The sequence below is a fragment of the Ciconia boyciana genome, chromosome 8, assembly GCF_034638445.1.
Source record: "Ciconia boyciana chromosome 8, ASM3463844v1, whole genome shotgun sequence".
In the NCBI taxonomy this organism is placed as follows: Eukaryota; Metazoa; Chordata; class Aves; order Ciconiiformes; family Ciconiidae; genus Ciconia; species Ciconia boyciana.
In genome coordinates this window covers 48,654,115-48,673,486 of record NC_132941.1, presented here as the reverse complement: position 1 = coordinate 48,673,486, position 19,372 = coordinate 48,654,115, and the positions used below count along the sequence as shown (strand labels likewise).

The following is a 19,372-nucleotide window of genomic DNA, read 5'->3' as shown; positions in this document are numbered from 1 at the left end:
AGTTAAGTAGAAAAGAAGCAAAGATATCTTCTTAAAACCTTCATTTCACCACATGAATTAGTAATGGACCTTTACAGGAAATCATGTACAGTTAAATTTTGAAGAGCATTTAAAAAAATGAAGGGCACAGCTCTGACCAGGTTTTTGGCCTATAAACATTGAGATATGTTAATTTATTTTATCCTAAGCAATACCTTTAAAGTGTCATATCCTTTTTTAATATACTGTCCACATTTTTCATGTTCTCCTACTGAAGCATAAAATTTGCTCCACCAATCAACAATTTCTTCCTCCTTAAAGAAAAGCAAACAAAAAAGTCTTTTATCGGGAGATAAAGCCTCTTTTATATCATGCTGTACAGCAGAAACAATGAACAATTAAGCATACTAACAGATAGTATACTCTAAAACTTACTATCAGTTAAGTAATATTAAAGGTTCATCTGAAAGATAATTAGAATGTAAATATTAAGGCTAAAAAGATGGCATTTCTCTTACCCAGGTTTAGGTATCTAGTCTGTAATCCAGCTGCATTGATAGTCAACAGCCAGCCATCTCCAAGCAAGCAATTAATTACTGGTATCTAGATACCTATCTCAAAGGACTGATTTCTGGAGATATGTATATTTCTCTCCATCTTCTGGCCTATGCGGCACAGCTAGCCACCTAAGTTCTAGATTACTTAAGTCAGAGGAAGTGAATGTACGCAGCTGGTGCAATCATTGTTTCAGCTGCTAAGGAAAACCACCATCATACCTGGTATTCATTACAGGAATTGCATGAGTGTAAAAACTACGGTGAATGTGTTGATAACTTTCTCCTGAGGGATAACGGTGCTAGTTTGCTTTCAGCATTCTCATTTATTTCAAAACTGTTGCCATATAACAACACTGGGACAGACCTGTAACTGCTCTAACCATACATTATTCCATTAAAACCAGTGGAGACTGTCTGTATCATGACAGAATCTTGCAGTTGGAGATCTACCTTAATGTTTACCAAATGCAGTTGAAAAGAAGGAGCAGTGAGTCTTGCTCCTTTAAAAATAATACTTCAATGAGCCTTATGAAACCCTACATGCTAGCAATCTATACATTCCATTAAGATAGTATTTCTGTGGGGGTTTTTTTATATTTTCATTTATCTAAGTCTGAAAATCACTTTGTTCAAGAGTGCTATTTTCTGTATTTATCCATAGGGATTGCATAATGTAATTATTTGCCCCTGAAAACATACTTCAATTGGTAATAAATAGTATTCATTCACTGATTCACTGTGAATGAATAGAATTAATAGTATTCATTCACTGGGTAAATTTGAAAAAATCTTTAAGATTGTTTGGATTTAAAGAGAGTCTTAAAGTATTATACAGATCATTAAATGTGAGGTGGTGTTTTGGTTTTTTTTTATATCTAGGGATTATTACTTCAGTCTTGCATATTTTTCCTAAATTTACCATTTTACAAGTTGATTGTAGGTTTTATGTCAAACATTTTCAGAGATTCCTGTTTTCATCCACACGCTTAAAATGCTAATTTAGGAGGCAGTATTGATATACTGATTTTCAATTGGAGATCTCATTTACAAGAAAGCAATGTGTAGATTTTTAAAAGTAGTATACATTACCTTTTCTGTAAGCTGCTCATGAGGATCAATTCATTAAAAAAAGAGCAAAATAAAAAACAATGGTAAGGATAGGATTTGTAGAATTTCATACAGTTAAATAGGCTTTAAAAAAAGTTTAGGTTTTTGTATATATATGTATATATATAGTTAGTTAATAACATCAATAATTTATAAATACTTTTGAAGAATATTCAGACACCATGTGTTTAACTTTTTTTTTTCCCCTGCTGTCAGTATGTCCTAGATACTAAACTGGAGCATATATAAAAATTTTAAAAAGCAAGTTTTCAGGACTGTAAGACATTATCACCCTGTGCTTTGTTCTTCACATAACAAAGCAAAACTGAGAGAAACTTGGTTTTCTTATTGTATCATTGCAGTGTTACTCTCTGGATTCTGTTTATTGATTTCCACAGTAGCATCATTCCCTGCTTTCATCTCTGGTTACAGAGAGCACTGGATCTGATTTATTTCAGATGAAAAATGTTTTTAAGAGCACTTACAAAACTCAATCGATTCCAGAGATTCCTTTCCAAACAAATTTCACATACAAAAAAATTCAATTTATTTTTTTGCTCTTTTTTAATATTTACTTCTTTATAAAACAATTTGCTAGTGCTCAACAGCCTATTCCCTTTTCCTTCTACTATCATTTTTCAGTTGTTTACAGGCTGTGGATTTTCAGGAGTCTGAAAAAAAAGGTGAAGAATTATAAAGTACAGTAACAACCAGTATATGTGTCTATAGATTCATCCGTCTAAGTGTAATAACAATCTGCACAATCCAAAATGCTTCACCTGTTAAATCACAGATACCGTAATTATGACCCAATAGTCCATTAAGAGCAAGCATCAAGCATCCCATTTGGAAGCCATGATTAGCAAGTATGATTTGCACTAGTGTTTATATATCATACCTTGTATTTTAATTTAAAGGCAATCCATAAATTTTTGTGCAAAGCAGAAGAAATATGCAAAACATTTTATGCATACAAGCCAAATGCATCAATAGGCCAGGACATCACTCTGGTATATCACACTCATTTACTCCCATTTCTATTCTGTAAGTAATTGTCTTGCTGGGATGTTCAGGTCTACTGTATTTTAGGAATCTTGTCTAACTTCAAATCAGAAATACAGCATAATTTTTCCAGATTTGCATGGGACTGTCAGATTTTCTAAAGGCAATTGAAGTGATTTAGTCTCAGAAACCTTATCATTAATGATTTGCAAAGCTTACAGGCAGAATTCATGAGGTAATTTTGAATACTTTGCCGTATTTAAATTTGACTTTGTTTAAAGACTGGTTTGTAATGTTGACAACATGAAGGGTAGCTTGCATAATTATGCAATAATAATAATTTAAACTCCTAATTTAAAGCCTTTTCACAAAATATATTGTGTAGAACTCTGAATCTTTCATCAAAGCATAATGTTGGAAGAGTTTACATTAGGGTTTGTGGGTTTGGGGTTTTTTTTTCCCCCTTGATATACCTTCAGATGTCTCTTCAAATAATGCACTTGGTAGCTTTGGGAATAAGAGGTTAAGAAAAAAAAATAAAACCTTAAGGCCTTCTTTAAAAATTGCCAAAGCAAATAATGAGTCTTCAATATTTTGATATTATTGTTACTAAAACTAGTAAGCAGGATGTGCTCACAGAATGCTAAAACACAGAATAAAATGCCGTATGATAAATTTGAGATTTTGGAGTGAAATATTCACATGGTAAAGATCATGTAACGGTTACTGTCCTTTTTTTAATGTACCCAGTGACTTCACTGTAGAGTGTTATACATGAAGTTTTCGAGACACTAACACTGAGCTATTAGCTTTTTGAACATCTTGAAATTATGCACAAAAATTAAGAGATACAGTGGATCCCTAGAAAAGTTAGAGTTAGAATTTTATTTACTGTAGATTTATTTTATTCTCCAGAAAGTAGACTTTTAAACAAAGTTTAAATATTAATAGTGTGGTTAAATAATTCCTCTTGATTTTGGTGCTTTTAGTACATAGATTTCAAAAAAAGTTTTTAATAGTTCATAAATATTGTACACACATAGTAAGACTTTCAGAAGGATACCTTAATATTTTTAACTAATCATGCTAGACTTATGAGCATCATCTCCTCCAAAATCTCTCTATGGAATAATTGCCAAGAGAAGTACAGCCTCATGACCACATCACATTAACATTCTTCCCCCATCTGACCCCGTCTGGTCATCTCCATGCATTAGCTCTGTACATACATACATGCACTGTTGTTGGGGAAGCCATTTTGCTGAGTGCTGTTGACATACTGCTTAAACACTGGAAATTGGAATGTAATTGATGAAATTTTGGCATTTTGTGTCCTCAGGGTGTTGTCTGCATATCACTTACACTTTCCACAGTTGTATTTATTTCAATTTGAATTGTTTTGAATATTGTTTCCTCTCTCATATGGATGCTATCACTGTATCTAGTGTTATAATATATTTGTCTCGGGTGATGTCAAACTAAAATAAATTGTGCTTCACCTTATGTAGCATTTAAAATTTCCCCTCTTATAGTTGAAATCAACTAAACAAATTCAATCAGTTTTGCCAGTGAGTTCAAAATGCTAAGTTTTCTTTATTTTTTAATCTCTTTTCTTAGAAGTTTTAAAGGAAATAAAAATTCTCTGTACCAGCTATAAAGCATTTATATTAGAACAGAAGGCCTAATTCACATAAAAGTTAAATATTAAGGACAATTTACATGTATGATGAAAGTAAATACAAGAACATGGTCTATGAGAGACTTAGAGTCTGAATATCATGACATTAAGATACAGAAAAAGAAATGAAGGAAGAACAATGCAATCAATAACATACTTAAATAGCAGTGAGAGTTCGAAAATTTAAATTCAGTAGTATTTACTTTGGGACCTCTGTAAAAAAATAAAAAATTCTGCATTTTTGAAAAATCAAGATTAAGAGCCCACAAAATTACTATATTAAAGGCCATAACTTTTGTGCTTCCTTTAAAATAACAGGCCATCAGAAATTTATGGAAACACCTTCTAGGTAAGGGGAACATTTTACAGTCCTAAAATAATTGAAAATTTTTCCTTGAAAATGTACTGTCTGGAATTTGTCTTCACTCATATTTCAACTTAAGAGTAAAATTCTGCAAGCTGAATTATTTTTTACCTGGAAAGTAAAATTGTATTGTGGTGGTCCTGAAAGAATCAGAGCAGTAGAGAGATTCACAAGGCACAACAGAAAAGGAAAGAAAAGAAGTGTTAGTGCAGAAAAAATTGTTTCAGTGCTGTCAGTTTTGGATGACTTCATGGTAAGAGAGGCAAAGCCACAACTGTGATAAAATGAACAGCTGGAGGTCTGTGTTACCATGGCTTTGATTCTGTACCCACCAAAGCATACACCTACTTCTAGCTCCTTTATGTAGAACCGCTCAGTCTGTGGAAGATCAGGCTGCTCTAACCGTCACCAGTAGACAATTGGGTAATGTTCTATCATATGCTTTCCGTAGCTATTGAACAAGTGAATTAATTCTTAAACTACTGGGTGAACATTACCATGCACAAAAAGCTATAGTTTGATGTTTACTATATGAAACCAGAGGTTAAAATGATTAACATATTTCCTTTGCTTTCCTGTCACAAAGTAACTTTGTTCCATCTGGCTTTCCAGAAGGTTGCCTATGTTTCTGACAATTTTGCTGTCTAGATAGTTTCTCAGAAATCACAGATCTGAAGAAGAAAGTTAAGCATCAAATTTCAAAGATTACCTGTGCTGCTAGCAGTGGCTGTGTGTCTTCCATTTCAATTACTGTATCCTGGCGAGGTGCAGCAGAGAGCAGACTAACTGTAAGCCAAAGATTTTTTATTAAGGCAATGTGGTGTAGGAAAAATACCTTACTAAACATTTTAATTAGATTTGAAATCCAAATAGTTACAGAAGATGTAAAATAATTCATTTGCCATATGTTCAATCCTCTAAAGAAAAAAATTAGTTGCCATTTTTTGCTAAAAATACACAATATATTTTTGTGCAGGATACGCAAATATTTCTCAAATACACAGAACTAAAAAAAGAGTAAAACTTGGAAAAAAAAAAATAGAGGAAAATGTCAGCATTGTATTCAGAGCATTCTTGCTGGAATACTGGCTTATTATTTTGGTACTTAATGCAGGGGTAATCTGCAGGTAGTTGAATTGCAAGTTGATACTGAAGAGGAGCTTCAGGGAACCAGTACACTAAGTCTGAAAGTAGACTTGCCTTTGCACTCTGTCCTCTTATGCTCCACAGAATATTGCACTAATTAATACTCTGAGTTAGATTATTTTTTCCTTTCAGATCACATTATCTCCAAATAAGTGCACAACACTAGATGGCTTTCATCAGTACAGTATGCAGAGTAAACACTGAAGATAGGTTATTCTAGCATCTCATAAGAAAGTAGAACTTTTCATTTTCCAGCTGTCTACCTTTCAGTTGTGGTGCAATGTCTTCTGTAGTAGTGTAGGGGTCACAGCGAAAACTTTCCAGTAAATCAATAGTACACTGTCCTACGATGGGCTTCCGTCCAAATGGTCTGTGGTCTATTACTTTAATAACAAGAGATGGACTGTATAATTCCTCTTTTGGCAAAAGCTAAAAATGAAAGGTTAGAGTTTGTTTATAATGCAAACAGAAGGAAAATGAAAAATAAAGATTTCCCCCCTAAATTAGAGCTGTTACATCATTTATTTAATATTGAACTACTATGTTCTATGGCTGTATGGTGAGTGAAAATTTCTAACCTTACATTATGATGCAATAAAAGTCAGTAAGAATAATTTTAATTGCCTCAAATCTTGAATTTTCTTGACTCTTCCACAGCTCCCATCCTCGCAGTAGAAAGGTAGCCACACATCTACAGGTAAATGGATGCCTTTTCAAATGAATATATATACGCTGCACTGCATTGTGCATATAAAATTGTATAATTTATCAATGACTGTACAGACATGTTTACATGATATTTGTTAGAATTTTCAGGCTCAGTAAATTGCTTATGTTAAGTCAAAAAAGGATGTGCAAGTTTGTCTGTTCATTCTTGCCTAACAAATCCTTGACCTTTAAACGTATGGGATAACTGATTTTGCTATACATAGCTGGTATATAGTTTTTTGCAACGTACAACTTTCATGAAGAGAACAGAAGATGGAAAATTTGGTGTCTTTTTGAGGTTTTTGATCACCACAGATTCCACCATTTCACCCCCACATTCCACAATGAGACTTGGCGACATAACAGGTGCCAGTTGGTAGTTTTTCATATTCCGCAACCCCCAAGCCAGAATCTGTAAAATAAAATCCAGTGTAAGCAAAAGTGGGAGAGATATCAATATCCTTAATATGATACTCAAAAAGTAGGAAAGAAGAAATGAAGTCTTTTCAATAATAAAATGTGACTGGCAAAATATTTCAAGGTTGTAGTTCTAGGAAAGTTAATGAAAAAAATGAAATTCAAAAACACTTAAAGAAAAAAATCCCCCATATTTCTCACTATTAAATATCTTCTTTCTTGAAGCAAATACACAAAATTACTATCTAGAGGATGAGATGACTGTACTTGCATTCAGTTAGTTTAAGAATAAACCATACCTCAACAGCAGTGAGTTGAACTACTGGTCTGATTCCTTGAGGTACCATGTAAAGCTTTGGTGCTCTTTGTGATGGAAGAAGTGGAAGGTTGGCACCACCCTATTAAGACAAAAACATGAGTATTAGTTTCTCTCATCTTCCTTAAATGAAATACCTTGCAAGTGTTAAGACAATTCTTCACATTATGACTCACTGTGAAAGGATATATATCTTATTATATTACATATACACACGCAAAAAATATAATAAATATATACCTTGTCCCTCAAAATAAGTTCTGCAGCAAAAAGAATGTCTCCACTAGCTTTGCCATTATTTGTTACAGGATACCAAAGCAGTTTTGGTGTGATGTCCTCTTCTGGGTTTAATTTGACCATGGGGGAACAAACACTTCTTCCAAGGAATTCATCTTTACCCTGCAACCGAAAACAGCAATCATAGCCATTAATGTTTTTCTCAATTAATATAAATAAATAAAAAAGCAATCAGGGTAAAAGCATTCACCTACCACTTGGTCACTGTCAAAAAGTTCGATAACGATGTTAGGTGGGTTTTGGGCTACTGTCTGTGGGTCCCCATAGATGTCAATTTCATTAAATATGAGAGTTTGGTCCCATGTAGGATTTAGAGTTGAATGAATGATCTCAGTTGTTTTGCTTTGATGGAGGAAAGAAACATGAGCATAGGGATCTGAAACATCATACAAAGATTAAAAGCACAGAGTTACAGACAAACAAAACCCCATCAAGCCATAAGGCACACAAGCACAATTTTTATCAAATATAGTATGTTACTTTTCTTCTGTCATTACCAGTTCTGTAAGCCATTCTATATAAAACAAAAGCTCACACATACACATAATTTACATTTAATAGAGCAAATTCCATTTGATTACTAAATAGCTTCCTTTATACAAGTCTTGATTAACAGAGTAATAGATGAAAAAGATAAAACATCTTGCAAACCAGAAAGAGAATCTGAAACTAAAATGAAACACTGGCTATACTAATCTCTTAAATATTGTCCGTAGAAGCATTTTTTTGTTGTCTCCATTGATATACAACTGTACAGCCTCATAAATAATACAAAGAAATAATTCTAGTTCTGACTAGTTGCCAAACAACAAATTCTCCCAGGCTATATTGCTCCGATCAAGCTTTGGTTTCAAACATGCTTATTTATAGCAACCTCTTCTTGTGAAACAGCTGAATTATTAAAGTGGTCTAGGCCCAGTGTTTGGCAGGTCTTTAAATCATCAAGAGCTCTGTAGAAGGTATCTGATGATTGTCATTAACATTTCCTGTACAAATTGCAATTACTAAAGACTAGAGGCTATTTTAAAGGTTATCTTTAGGTCAGTTTCAACAGCTTCTGGCTAGGTACCTGATCAGAATTTTACAAAATTTGGCTAACTCTTCAAACTAGTTTTAGAGGAAAATAAAATGCAGACGTGCTAGTTTATGTGTGACTGCATCTGCAGTACCTATCTTGAATTCTACATATGCAAATTAGAGGCATTTATTGTTTTTCCTTTGTATTGCTTTTAAGTGCTGCATATTGAAGTAAGACCAAATACACACAGGGAGCTGTACAAAACCCCCCTCATTTCAGAAAACAGCACTAAAATACCTATAGCTCTATATCTACTGTAACAAATTAACAAATGCATTACACTTACTCATTTATTAATTAAAAAAGGGAGAAAAAGAAGGATGCAAATGGAGGTTGATGGGGAAAGAAAATTCTAAGCTGCCCATTTAATTTTATCTTTGTCTGAACTTATTTAAAGGAAGTGTAAAGTCATATTCTTACAGAATCTAATTTCAATTCGTTCTCTGACTTCCCAGTGGAATTTTAATTCTAATTAGCAAAAATTAAATATTTGATAACCTGAGTATTGAATTAGCCTGACTACAAAGATGCCAAATGGATACAACACTGTTGGAATACCTAAGAGCTGGAAATAAAAGGGCAACAGGTACACTTGTATAAACAAAAGCCATGCTTATTAGTAAGGCACAGCGCAGTTTTCTACAGGTTCATCTCAGTATGAATTAATATGAAATACTGAACACTGAGAGGCAGTTGGTGACATAACAGCCATTCAGCTTTCTTCATCCTTGCTTTTGTGCAAGCGTGCTGCAGGACAGCTTAGGAACTGTATGTAGGCTTTGGTTAGAAGGAGAAGCTAAGGCCTAGGGAAGGGATTGGTCATGGGAAATTCAGACCTGATTTGAATTCCCATTCCCTCACTGAGATTTCGTTGGCAGAAGCAGGTGCTGCACATTCAGAGCACTTCTTTTTTTGGCAGCTTCTGGGGCAGTACTAACCAAATCTGGATCATACGTAATGAAGCTGAGACTTCCTTTGTGGCGTAGTTTCAGTAGCTAGGACCTACGCACAGACCTTAAGGATTTAAGATATTCTATAGCTAAATCAAGTTACTGGTTAATTGCAGAAGTGGGTTTTCTGCACCATTAGCAGGATTTTTCCATACCTGAAAAACTGTCTTTGTCTAAAGCCATGAGATTTCTTGCCTGGTAGATGTAACAGCGAAGGTGGTAAGTATATACTCCTGTATCAAATAAATAAAAAGAGTTCAACTGCATTATACAGGCTTCTTTTCTGTAATGAAGGTATTTTGAGTTTATAAAAATGCCTTACACATTTTAACTCAAGCACAAGCACTGTAGTAATATTTCTGCTTTTCTATTCTAGTGACAAGTGTACTAATACCAACGAACTAGCAGCTGAGAACCTTTGTTCCAACACAACTTAAAGCAGAAATGAAAAAAACCCATTCATACTATTTGGGCTTTTTTCACCATGTGATCATCTAAAAATCTTTCTATTAAAAAATTCCTGTTTGAAACTGTGTGATAATCTAGCTCCTCCAAAGAGAATCAAGAACTGGGCATTCCTGTGCTTAATTAAAGTATTCACTACAGCACTTGCAGGGACCTGGGAGTTTCACATTTTTAGCTATTAGCTCTAGAAAATTATTCCAATTGCAACTCTGTCTCTTTGGCTAAAATATATTTAAAAAAAAAAAAATCATGGCAGGCAAGGTGGAATAGCTTAAAAGTAAGATGTGAGAGCAGCCCAAACCCAGGACAGCATGTGGCTAAGTTACAACAGCTTTTCTTTAAAAGATGTCAGTGCTAACCCTTTCAGCCCATGGAAAAATCTGAGCCGCTCATAGCCTCAATGAGCTGAAACCTCTGAACTCTGGCAGGAAAAGGTGCCATTTTTCTCCTATTGTGCTCCTATTAAAAGAAACTGCAATAATCTTCCTCAGTTTCTGAAAGACAAGATTTAAGATTTAGGCACCCATTCCCAACAGGGAGATCAAGTTCTGTACAGTCCAAATAAAGACAAGTGTTCCAGTCAGAGATCCTCAAAAATGATTTTGAGTCTTAGAAATGAATGGGATTGGTCTCTATTCCTATTAACTAACACTGATGGCTGCCATCTCAGTGTCCGTGCTTTTGTGAATCCCATTACAGTGATTCTGAGGCATTTAAAGCCAATCCAGGTTGGCAAAGTTACAGCTTTGTTCACTTTGCCAACTCAACTACATGGTCTTACTGCTTCTTCTGGGTCAGGCATTTGTCTGACCCTGCATTAAGCTGGTTAAGTGAGCTAAAACAGCAAAAAATTAACTACATACATCTTCTCTGCTGGCTTAGCTCCCTGCATTGTTATGGAGGGACCCTAGTGCTAAAAATGCATCATTTAAGACAGGCTTAAATTCAGGTGCTGCAATAGTTAGCGTTAGAATTCCTGTCCCATACAGGTTTTAAAAATGTCTGCGTGACAGTGAACTGAAATGTCGAAATGACTAACTGCAATTCTTTTGGTAGCCTAAACAGGGCCCAATCAAGGATCAGATAGTAATTATAACAGAAGGTATATAAACTTCGATGCAAAACACAAAGAATTACAATTCTGTTCGAGACCAGGGAGAAACAGACATGATTTATAAGAAAGGAATTATTAAAGAACCTACTGTCAAAGTAGCAGGAGACAAGTGGTGTATTGGCACCAAACACCTTTGTAGCTGAATCCTTGGTTTTGTCTGAAGTCTTCCCTTCTCCATCATCAACGCTATTGTCTGCTCCCTGAAGTTATACATAGAAAAGAAGTTAACTGCATATTTGCAAACACAGAAGGAACCTGATAAAAGTGGACTGTGTATAGGAATATACGGGTTTCAGTCTCTCCTCCAGGACAAGGAGAAATTTACTTTTCTGAGTGAATGTACTTTAAAGATGTTTACTCATGTCTGAAGATCATTTCTTGTTGCCATTGAAGCTGTGCAGAAATCAGATCCAGTCATTTCATCTTACTTTCCAGAATGCCTTATTTCTGGAGATACACTAGCTACCTATCAGCTCTTACTGAAGGAGAGGTTGCAGGTCTTCTGCACTGCGCTGTTGCAGAGAACTGCTCTAAGGCTTTATCCTAGCAATAGCCCAGGAAGTATAGTCAGAAAAGAAACTGAAACAGGAATTTTTAAATGCTGTGGAACCAAATTAAGTGGAGAAATAAAATGCTATCAATGAATCGACATTTGGTGCAAGAAGAGAGAAACCCAGAAAAAAGCTCAAACTTTTGTTAATGCTATACAATTAGACTTGGAATCATTATTTTAGAAAAACTAAGTAGCCTTCTCACATTATTTGCTCCCATTTGTATTTGGTAAATAGAGCTTATCTATGAAGCTGTGTTAACCTGAAAACTTGAGGAATAATTACATTCTGATGATTTATTTGTGACGTATGACATTCCGGCTTCTCCAACACTTTGCTATCCTTTCTTGTGTTTGGTTGTTCATACATGTATGTATGTATACATTAATCAGGGACAGCTATTTCAGTGCCTGTTGTTTCTTGTGCTGATGGTAATACATCTAATTTATGTGCATGAAAAGCTTGAACTATCTTCTCACTTTACTTATAGAAGGCTCATCTAGTAATTTGGCCTTTTGCTCAAAATCTCACTTAATAATAAAAACAATTTGAAAAATAAAGTAATAAGCATGTTATGCAAGAGGCTGTACTCCAACTTTAATGGCCCCATTCAGACTTTAAACAATATAAACTGTATTAGTTCCTCAGTTATATATCAATCTAACAATTCAGGGACTAAAATAGCTCATATATGTAATTGTTTATTTACTGTAAATTAACAGACTGAACTTTTAAAGACTTTTTTGATACTCTGTCCCTTACCAAAGCACCTTCAAGTTTAAAGATAGCTGCTGCGCCATGTGTCTCTGAGGGAGCCATTTTTCGTCTCCATCGTCTTCGACGGAAAGTATCAGAACTGCATTGTTTCCAGTGAAATTTCCAGCCAATCAAGGAAGCATATTCCCATCCTTCTTGATCTTCATATGATGACATTGCCTGGAAGACATAAATCCTTGTTATCCACAGTGGTGCATAAACGTAATGAAAAAAATTGGCACTTGCTCTGGCAGGCATAATGCTATCCTCATAAACCAAAGCTGTAAACAGCAATTTACAAAAAGACAAAGAAAAGGAATATAATGAAAACATACGTGGTTGGTTGAGATTTTCTTGTTTGGTATTAAATTTTTTCTCTATTCAGGAAATGAATAATCTCATGCGGATTTTTTTTAAAAAAGAAACTCAAACTGTTAACAATGTGCAAGTCTCTAACTGCATCTCTCTTCTGCTTACCCTTCCTGCTGTTACTGCTTGAGCTGGATCCCTCTTACGTTTCCGCACCAGTCTTCGTCGTCGATGTGTATGGTACATTTTCTCTGCAGCAACCCATGACTTTGGTTTAGTGTCTGGAGGAATAGTAATTCCATATTCCCATCCTAAAACAGAATTGATTTGTTGGTATATTTCCAGAAACACAAGCAAGATACAAAGAAAAAAAAGCATGGGAAATAGAGTTATTGTACCTACAGAGGATGAAGCTTTAGTCACACAAGACTATTTGATATTGCAAACCCTAAACGCCCAATAGCTAGGGGGCAACTGATGACATTTTATGATGATGCTATGTTATAATATATATGACAATAAAAATCTCAACATTAAAACATATATAATACATTTTAAGTTCTTTTCTTTGCATTCTTGTTTTTTCAAATGTTAGGTGTGTTGATACCACATTTTCATACTTCACCACAGGGACAACTCCTCCTTAATTTTAAATAAGAGTGGAATGTCCTGTGTACTCTTGCAACTCCAGCAGCTTGGCTTTTAAAGGAACACCAACTATTTGAACTCCCATCATAAAACTTTAAGAATTGGTAAGCCTGTTACTGTATTTTGGCTCTACATATTATAATTCAGTTGTCAGGTATCTAGGACTCAGACTGCTATTTAGATTGATCTCTTCTTAACAAGTTACTGCAGACTCCTACTAGAGGTTTCAGTTAAGACAGTTATCAGTACTCTTTAAGATAAATAATTTTTTTTCTACTCAAATAACTATTTATTTCACTTATATTTAAAAGCAGTAACTATTTGAGAGTTTTCAGCTGTTTTAGAACATATTAAAATTCATGATAGTTTTGCAAAATTCTGGGCTTCCCAGAATCTTCTACGACTTTCCCTTTTGCTTTTATTATTCATTTTGTTTTCAAAACATCAAATCAATGTCCTGTAAATACTTTGCTGTGAGAGATTGACTACTTTTTCCTATTGCTCTATCCACACAGAGCAATATGAGATATGGTGGCTGTATGGTGGCTCTATCCATATAGGATTTTCTAACCTGATCAGTTAATAGAGTACATCTAATCTGAAATACTCTGTCTAGCAGCATCAGATTCTTCACAGAAAGACTTTGAAGTCTTTTTCATTTCAGAATTGCCTAATAATCAGTTGCAAACTGTTAAGATTTCATCCTGATCAGTCTTGCATGGCTCCCTTCCTGCATAAATTCAGTGCAGTTATTCTGCTCTCAACAATACAGGGAATCCTTCACACGCTTGTGGTGTGTGACCATCACAAACAGGTTCCTGACTTCCTTTGGTCCCCAGACCTCCTGATCCACCTCTTAGCATTGCTTGGTGACTCGTCCCCTGGCTAAAGGCTCCCAGTTAAATTACCAGATAGATCCAAACCTGGCTTTGCCACATATTCTTGGTGCAATTACAGAGGTTTCGTGCCTCAACTTAAGCTTCTGACTTCTCTGAAAACAACCCAATTACTGCTACTAATCACATCTTACAGGCCCGATCCTAACCATTGGACTGCATTAACACTGGACTTGGGAAAAATGTTTCGGAAAGTTATTTCAAACAAGGATGGGTTCTGTTTCCAAGCACACTGTTTATACATGCAGTTTTCCCAACTGGAACCTCTCATGTTAGTAGACTGTTCTTTGCATTAGCCTTCTTTTTTTTTTCATTTGTCAAAGCTTTTGGCTCAAAATTGTCATCTGCTGGTGCAGTTAAGACCAATGTATAGCTGCTTAGAGTATGTGATTCTCTCTCTAGTAGGCATTTATAAATGCATTTATTACATATACTGTTCAAAATACTGGTCCTTTTGATCCAAGAAAGGCTCAATGAGAACAATGAGTTTGATGGAACAGTGATTAAAATGGAAACAGAGACAGATGCAGACAGTGAACACTTTCTCAATGTCATTTTATCTGATTCCTTAAGCAACTGTTATCCAAGTATTTCCTTGACAGTTTTCCATTGGGAAACCAGTAGCATGCTCAGGACATTGCTACAGTCTTGACATGCATCCTCCTTCAGTATAGACTATGACAGATTGTCCTAATAATCAGATAAACAGTAAATCTTACCATGCTCATCCACTGCTCGATTTAAATCGGATTTCCAAGCATCATCTTCCCACATCCATCCAACAGGACATGTGAACTCACGTGGCTGTGGAGCTTTTTCTCCATTCTTTATGTAAGGAAAACATAACAGTTCTGTGCATTAATAGATGAAATACACCGTGGAGCAAATCCTAGAACTCCTTTTCTTAAACCTTTACTTATCCAGTGAAAAATATAAGTCTCACCACATCTGTGTAACTGTCTTCAGCTGCTTTCCATTCCCCTCCAGGATAGCGACTCTCATTTTCATATACTTCATCAGTAAACTCAGTATGACCAGCATCAGCTTCAGTCAACAAACTGCAAGTCCAAAGCAAATATAATACTAAACCAAATGTATTTTAGTTAGCTACAGAGAATATATAGAAACAATGTACAGAATGTGCACATATGCTGGAATTCTGGATTGTCCATCTTTGTGAAGTTCTGTTTATTCATAGAGTACAGTGTAGCCCTCATCTGTATGAGGGCTACTTATTTCCTTAGACTGTCTTCCAAAAACTGAAGCAACTCCAGTAGTACTAAGCAATAGGAGGAACATTACTCATAAGAATGAGTGACTAGCAGGAGTATTTTAACTGCTGTGTTATTGAGGATCTGCTTTCAACAATTCCTCTTGGAAAAAGAAAAAAACATCGTCTATTTAAGTGTAGGAAAACCCAGACTGCACATGACAGTTATACGCACCTCTGATTTTTATGTATCTAGCTATGCACTAAAATTTGGCAGTGTAAATAATTTTGTTCCCCTTTACGCTGTTGACAAGGCAAGTAATCAGTTGGCTAATATTTTTCTAACTTGCAAGTAAAAGAAATAAGAGAACATTAAATCAGACAAAATAGCCTTGATTTCCACTTGTGATTAACTGTGAGTCAGAAAGCACTAAAGTATGTTCTAAAATGCCATCTGCTGGTCAAGCAGATTATTTTCCAATAAAAGCAGATGCAAGACATAAACATGCTTACGCATTTTAACAGTAGGGTTTTTTTTCCATTATCTGAGAGAATATCTCCATGCTTGTTATTGCTTTTCTTCATGTCAGATTATTCATTGAAATAAAAACTATTCATTGAATATGAAAATAAATCCATCCATTCATACCTATAAACTGATATGATTTTAAAATGGATCAAATAATAGCACATATGTTTCCTACACAGTTGTTCTATAGCAACAGTCCTGTATTTTTTTTTACCATCAGAACACAGGAATTTAAAATAGGCTGAACCTTTTCTTTTAAGAAAATAATCTCTTTCTCATGCTGGCTTTTGTTTATGAAACAAATAATTTACCCAGTCTGGTTTAGTGTGGCAACACAACTAGCTGAGCTGGCACAACTCAGGAGTTGAAAACCTCTGACAGAGCAAGACAACCTGCTAGAGCTGGGGGAGGACTGACACCTCATCAATTCAGTCCACCAGGGGAGGAATTGTCATATGGCACCACAACCTTAGGCTCTGAAAACAACCCCTGCCTTAAGTCAGTTTGAGAAATAACCTGTGACAGTTGTTTAACAAGGGCAATGGAACTTCTCAACATTTAGTGAACTAAACACAAAAAACCATCCACTGTATGTGAATGGCCATACAACTGCTGTAATGGTGTTGATACAACATGAACTGCAGATTTATACTGGATGTCAGGGTTAAGTTTCTATCTATGGAAGATCTAGCTATCCAAAGGTCTTGTCTGAAACCATCACAGCAGGATCTGAGAACCTCACACAGACACAAGTGATCCTCACAGTAGATTTCTAGGAAAGGAAAACTATTATTATCCCTTTTTTAAAGATGAGGCACTGAGACACAGAGAATATAAGCAATATGCCCATCATCACATGGGGACTTACAAACCATAAGCTGGTTCCTAGGAAATGGATGCATTCTTTCTGTTGTATGTTTTATTTTACTTTTTAAAAAAGGTAATGTTAATTTTAGTGTTATTAAGTAGTTTTGACTAATGGCTGGCTTTTGCTGTCCTAGAAAGTTGAGCTTAAAATCTCTTTCTCAGCCAAGAAAACAGAGGAGCTTTTACTCTATACTCCTAGATTAAACTGCTTTATTCCTGCCTGCATAAAATTAAAAAAATCTGACCTTCTTTCAGGATCAACCATCCATTCTCCTTCCCACTCCCAGCCCTTTGGGGGTAGAAAGTACTCTCTTTTCAGTTTGATTTTTCCTGTGACATCAGAAAACTTGTGGCGTCCAACAAGTCCTGAGGTACCCCACTTTCCAAAAAGAAGAGCCTGATTTTCATACTGTTTGAGAAGAAAGAAAAAAACACAGTACTTTAGGAATAATAAAAAGCTTTCAGGAGGAGAAAAAAAAACAACCACCAGATTTATGTAACTGTTACAACTGAAACATTCTACTATACATTTCCTTTCTCTGAAATGAAGTACTCCCTTCCCACATTATTCTGCAATGTCATGATTAATGTCTTACATTTTCTTCTATGCTGCCTGGTAAACAATTATTCCCCCGCTAAACTAAACTAGCTTCTCAATTTAATGCCTCTCTACAACTACAGTCAAACTTCCTCCAAATTAAAGCTTTGTTAAATAAAATTCCATTACATTATTCAAACAAGTTTCTTCTGTTCCCTGAATGCATGATCCTCTCATTCTTTTCCATCTCAAATCTCCTCCTATTTATAATCTCTTCTTTCGTAACATGTAAAACTGAATTGTAGTCTTATCATGGAAGCCACCAGGGGCATGATTCTGATGTCAGCCCAGTTCATATAGTATATTTCCCTTCATGCTAACGGAATTATTTGTAGTTTATGATGGTATTGAGTTTTCTGCTCTTATTCCTGTAAAATTGTTGGATTGCTGCTGTATGAAGAGCAAAAAATGAGATATTCAATAGCCTCTTAAACTCGATACTTAAATAATGACTTTGAACATCAATTGACTATTTTAAGTGACTTACTACAGCACTACTAAATATTTAAGCATAGGTGCAATGGTGACACAAGCCTCTGTAAAAATGTCTTGTTGCATTAGCTATTATACTGCTGTTGGATTGTATGCACCAATAGGTGATGGGTCATATAAAAGACACCTGCCGCTTACCATTTTCATTCAAAATCTCTATTATATGCCGTGGGACTATTTCAAGCATTGTTATTCCAAATTTGTTAAGTCTTACCATTGAAATGTTATCATATTATAGCCTCAGCAAAATCTACTGGTTTTGACCAGTTTTTCCTGTTACAGTAAATTTTCTACTGTTACAAAAGAACCCTTATTAAGCAAAACCACTTGTATCCAAGTATCATTTGTAGAAGTGAAGAAGCAATTAAAATAAAAGTGTTATTCACATGCCAAAACATAATGGTCTAGATCCCAATCTTAATTACACTGATAAAAATCTAAAATAAATGTCTTTAAAATCACTGGAGTTAACCAGATTTTTACCTGATTAACCAGTTCAGAATCTGGTCTGCTGAAGTTTGTCTGGTAGGCACAATGGACTTGATCATTAATTGCCTTGAATGGGGTCTACTTGTTTCAGTATAATAAATACTACTCTCCCTTTCTGCCTGGCATGCAAAAAAAAGAATTCAAAAGATCTCCAATTTCATTGAATTCCTAACACTCAGGTCCAAGTTTAAAGTAAGAAAGCAATTATGGACATACCATTTCTGCGAAAACACTGAATGTTCCCTCTGCAAAGCTATTAAACTTCTTTTCAACTGCACTGAGCCCAAGCCAAATGTTAATTCGCAACTCCACAGGCATTTTGACATCTTTCGTCTTGTCCTGTGGGTACTGGCACACAAACAAAAAAAGTTATTCTTTGTTATGTTATGCAGGTATTGTAGCTTTCAGTAAAATATATACAATAATGTAGTGATATGAGTAATAATACATGATTTATTTATCTCTTCCTGTACTGTGTTTCCTCAAAAGCCAGTAATAAATAGTTCAGGAAGGAAACAATCTTTAAATGGTACCTGCCTAGGGCATGTAAAAACCAAACACAGTAACAGTAGTATCATCCCTGTTCCTGTATATTCTCTCCCAAGTTTCATCCAGCAATGAGTTGTTAATTATGACAATAACTTAAAACTTCACTGTTGATGTTAGTGTTTCTCATCAGGAGACTCCGGAAATGCAGAGGTGTGTCAGAATGGTTCACTAAATGTAGCAGCAATGCATCATAACACGCATGATAAGGGGGTTTGCATAAAAACATGAAGATATAGGCTTGTCTGCATTGAAGCATTAATCAATATAACTACTAGTACATGGACAAACTCAGTAAATGCT

At 35.1% G+C, this 19,372-nt stretch overlaps 1 protein-coding gene across 2 annotated transcripts in view; it reads right to left on the bottom strand.

Annotated features, from left to right (window-relative positions):
• MYOF (myoferlin) overlaps window positions 1–19,372 on the bottom strand; it is a 74,371-nt gene that overhangs the window by 10,795 nt on the left and 44,204 nt on the right. Inside the window, exons 25-40 of one of the 2 annotated variants that reach the window (XM_072870503.1) lie at window positions 18,740–18,871; window positions 17,190–17,353; window positions 15,282–15,396; window positions 15,058–15,163; window positions 12,963–13,105; window positions 12,492–12,665; window positions 11,267–11,378; window positions 9,755–9,832; window positions 7,766–7,947; window positions 7,515–7,673; window positions 7,258–7,356; window positions 6,792–6,953; window positions 6,097–6,262; window positions 5,397–5,473; window positions 1,626–1,637; window positions 195–293 (exon numbers count right to left, since the gene is read on the bottom strand). In XM_072870503.1, the coding sequence (XP_072726604.1) occupies window positions 195–293; window positions 1,626–1,637; window positions 5,397–5,473; window positions 6,097–6,262; window positions 6,792–6,953; window positions 7,258–7,356; window positions 7,515–7,673; window positions 7,766–7,947; window positions 9,755–9,832; window positions 11,267–11,378; window positions 12,492–12,665; window positions 12,963–13,105; window positions 15,058–15,163; window positions 15,282–15,396; window positions 17,190–17,353; window positions 18,740–18,871 (1,980 nt within the window). The remainder of the gene's footprint in view (window positions 1–194; window positions 294–1,625; window positions 1,638–5,396; window positions 5,474–6,096; window positions 6,263–6,791; window positions 6,954–7,257; window positions 7,357–7,514; window positions 7,674–7,765; window positions 7,948–9,754; window positions 9,833–11,266; window positions 11,379–12,491; window positions 12,666–12,962; window positions 13,106–15,057; window positions 15,164–15,281; window positions 15,397–17,189; window positions 17,354–18,739; window positions 18,872–19,372) is intronic. The other variant, XM_072870504.1, reaches the window with a different exon arrangement.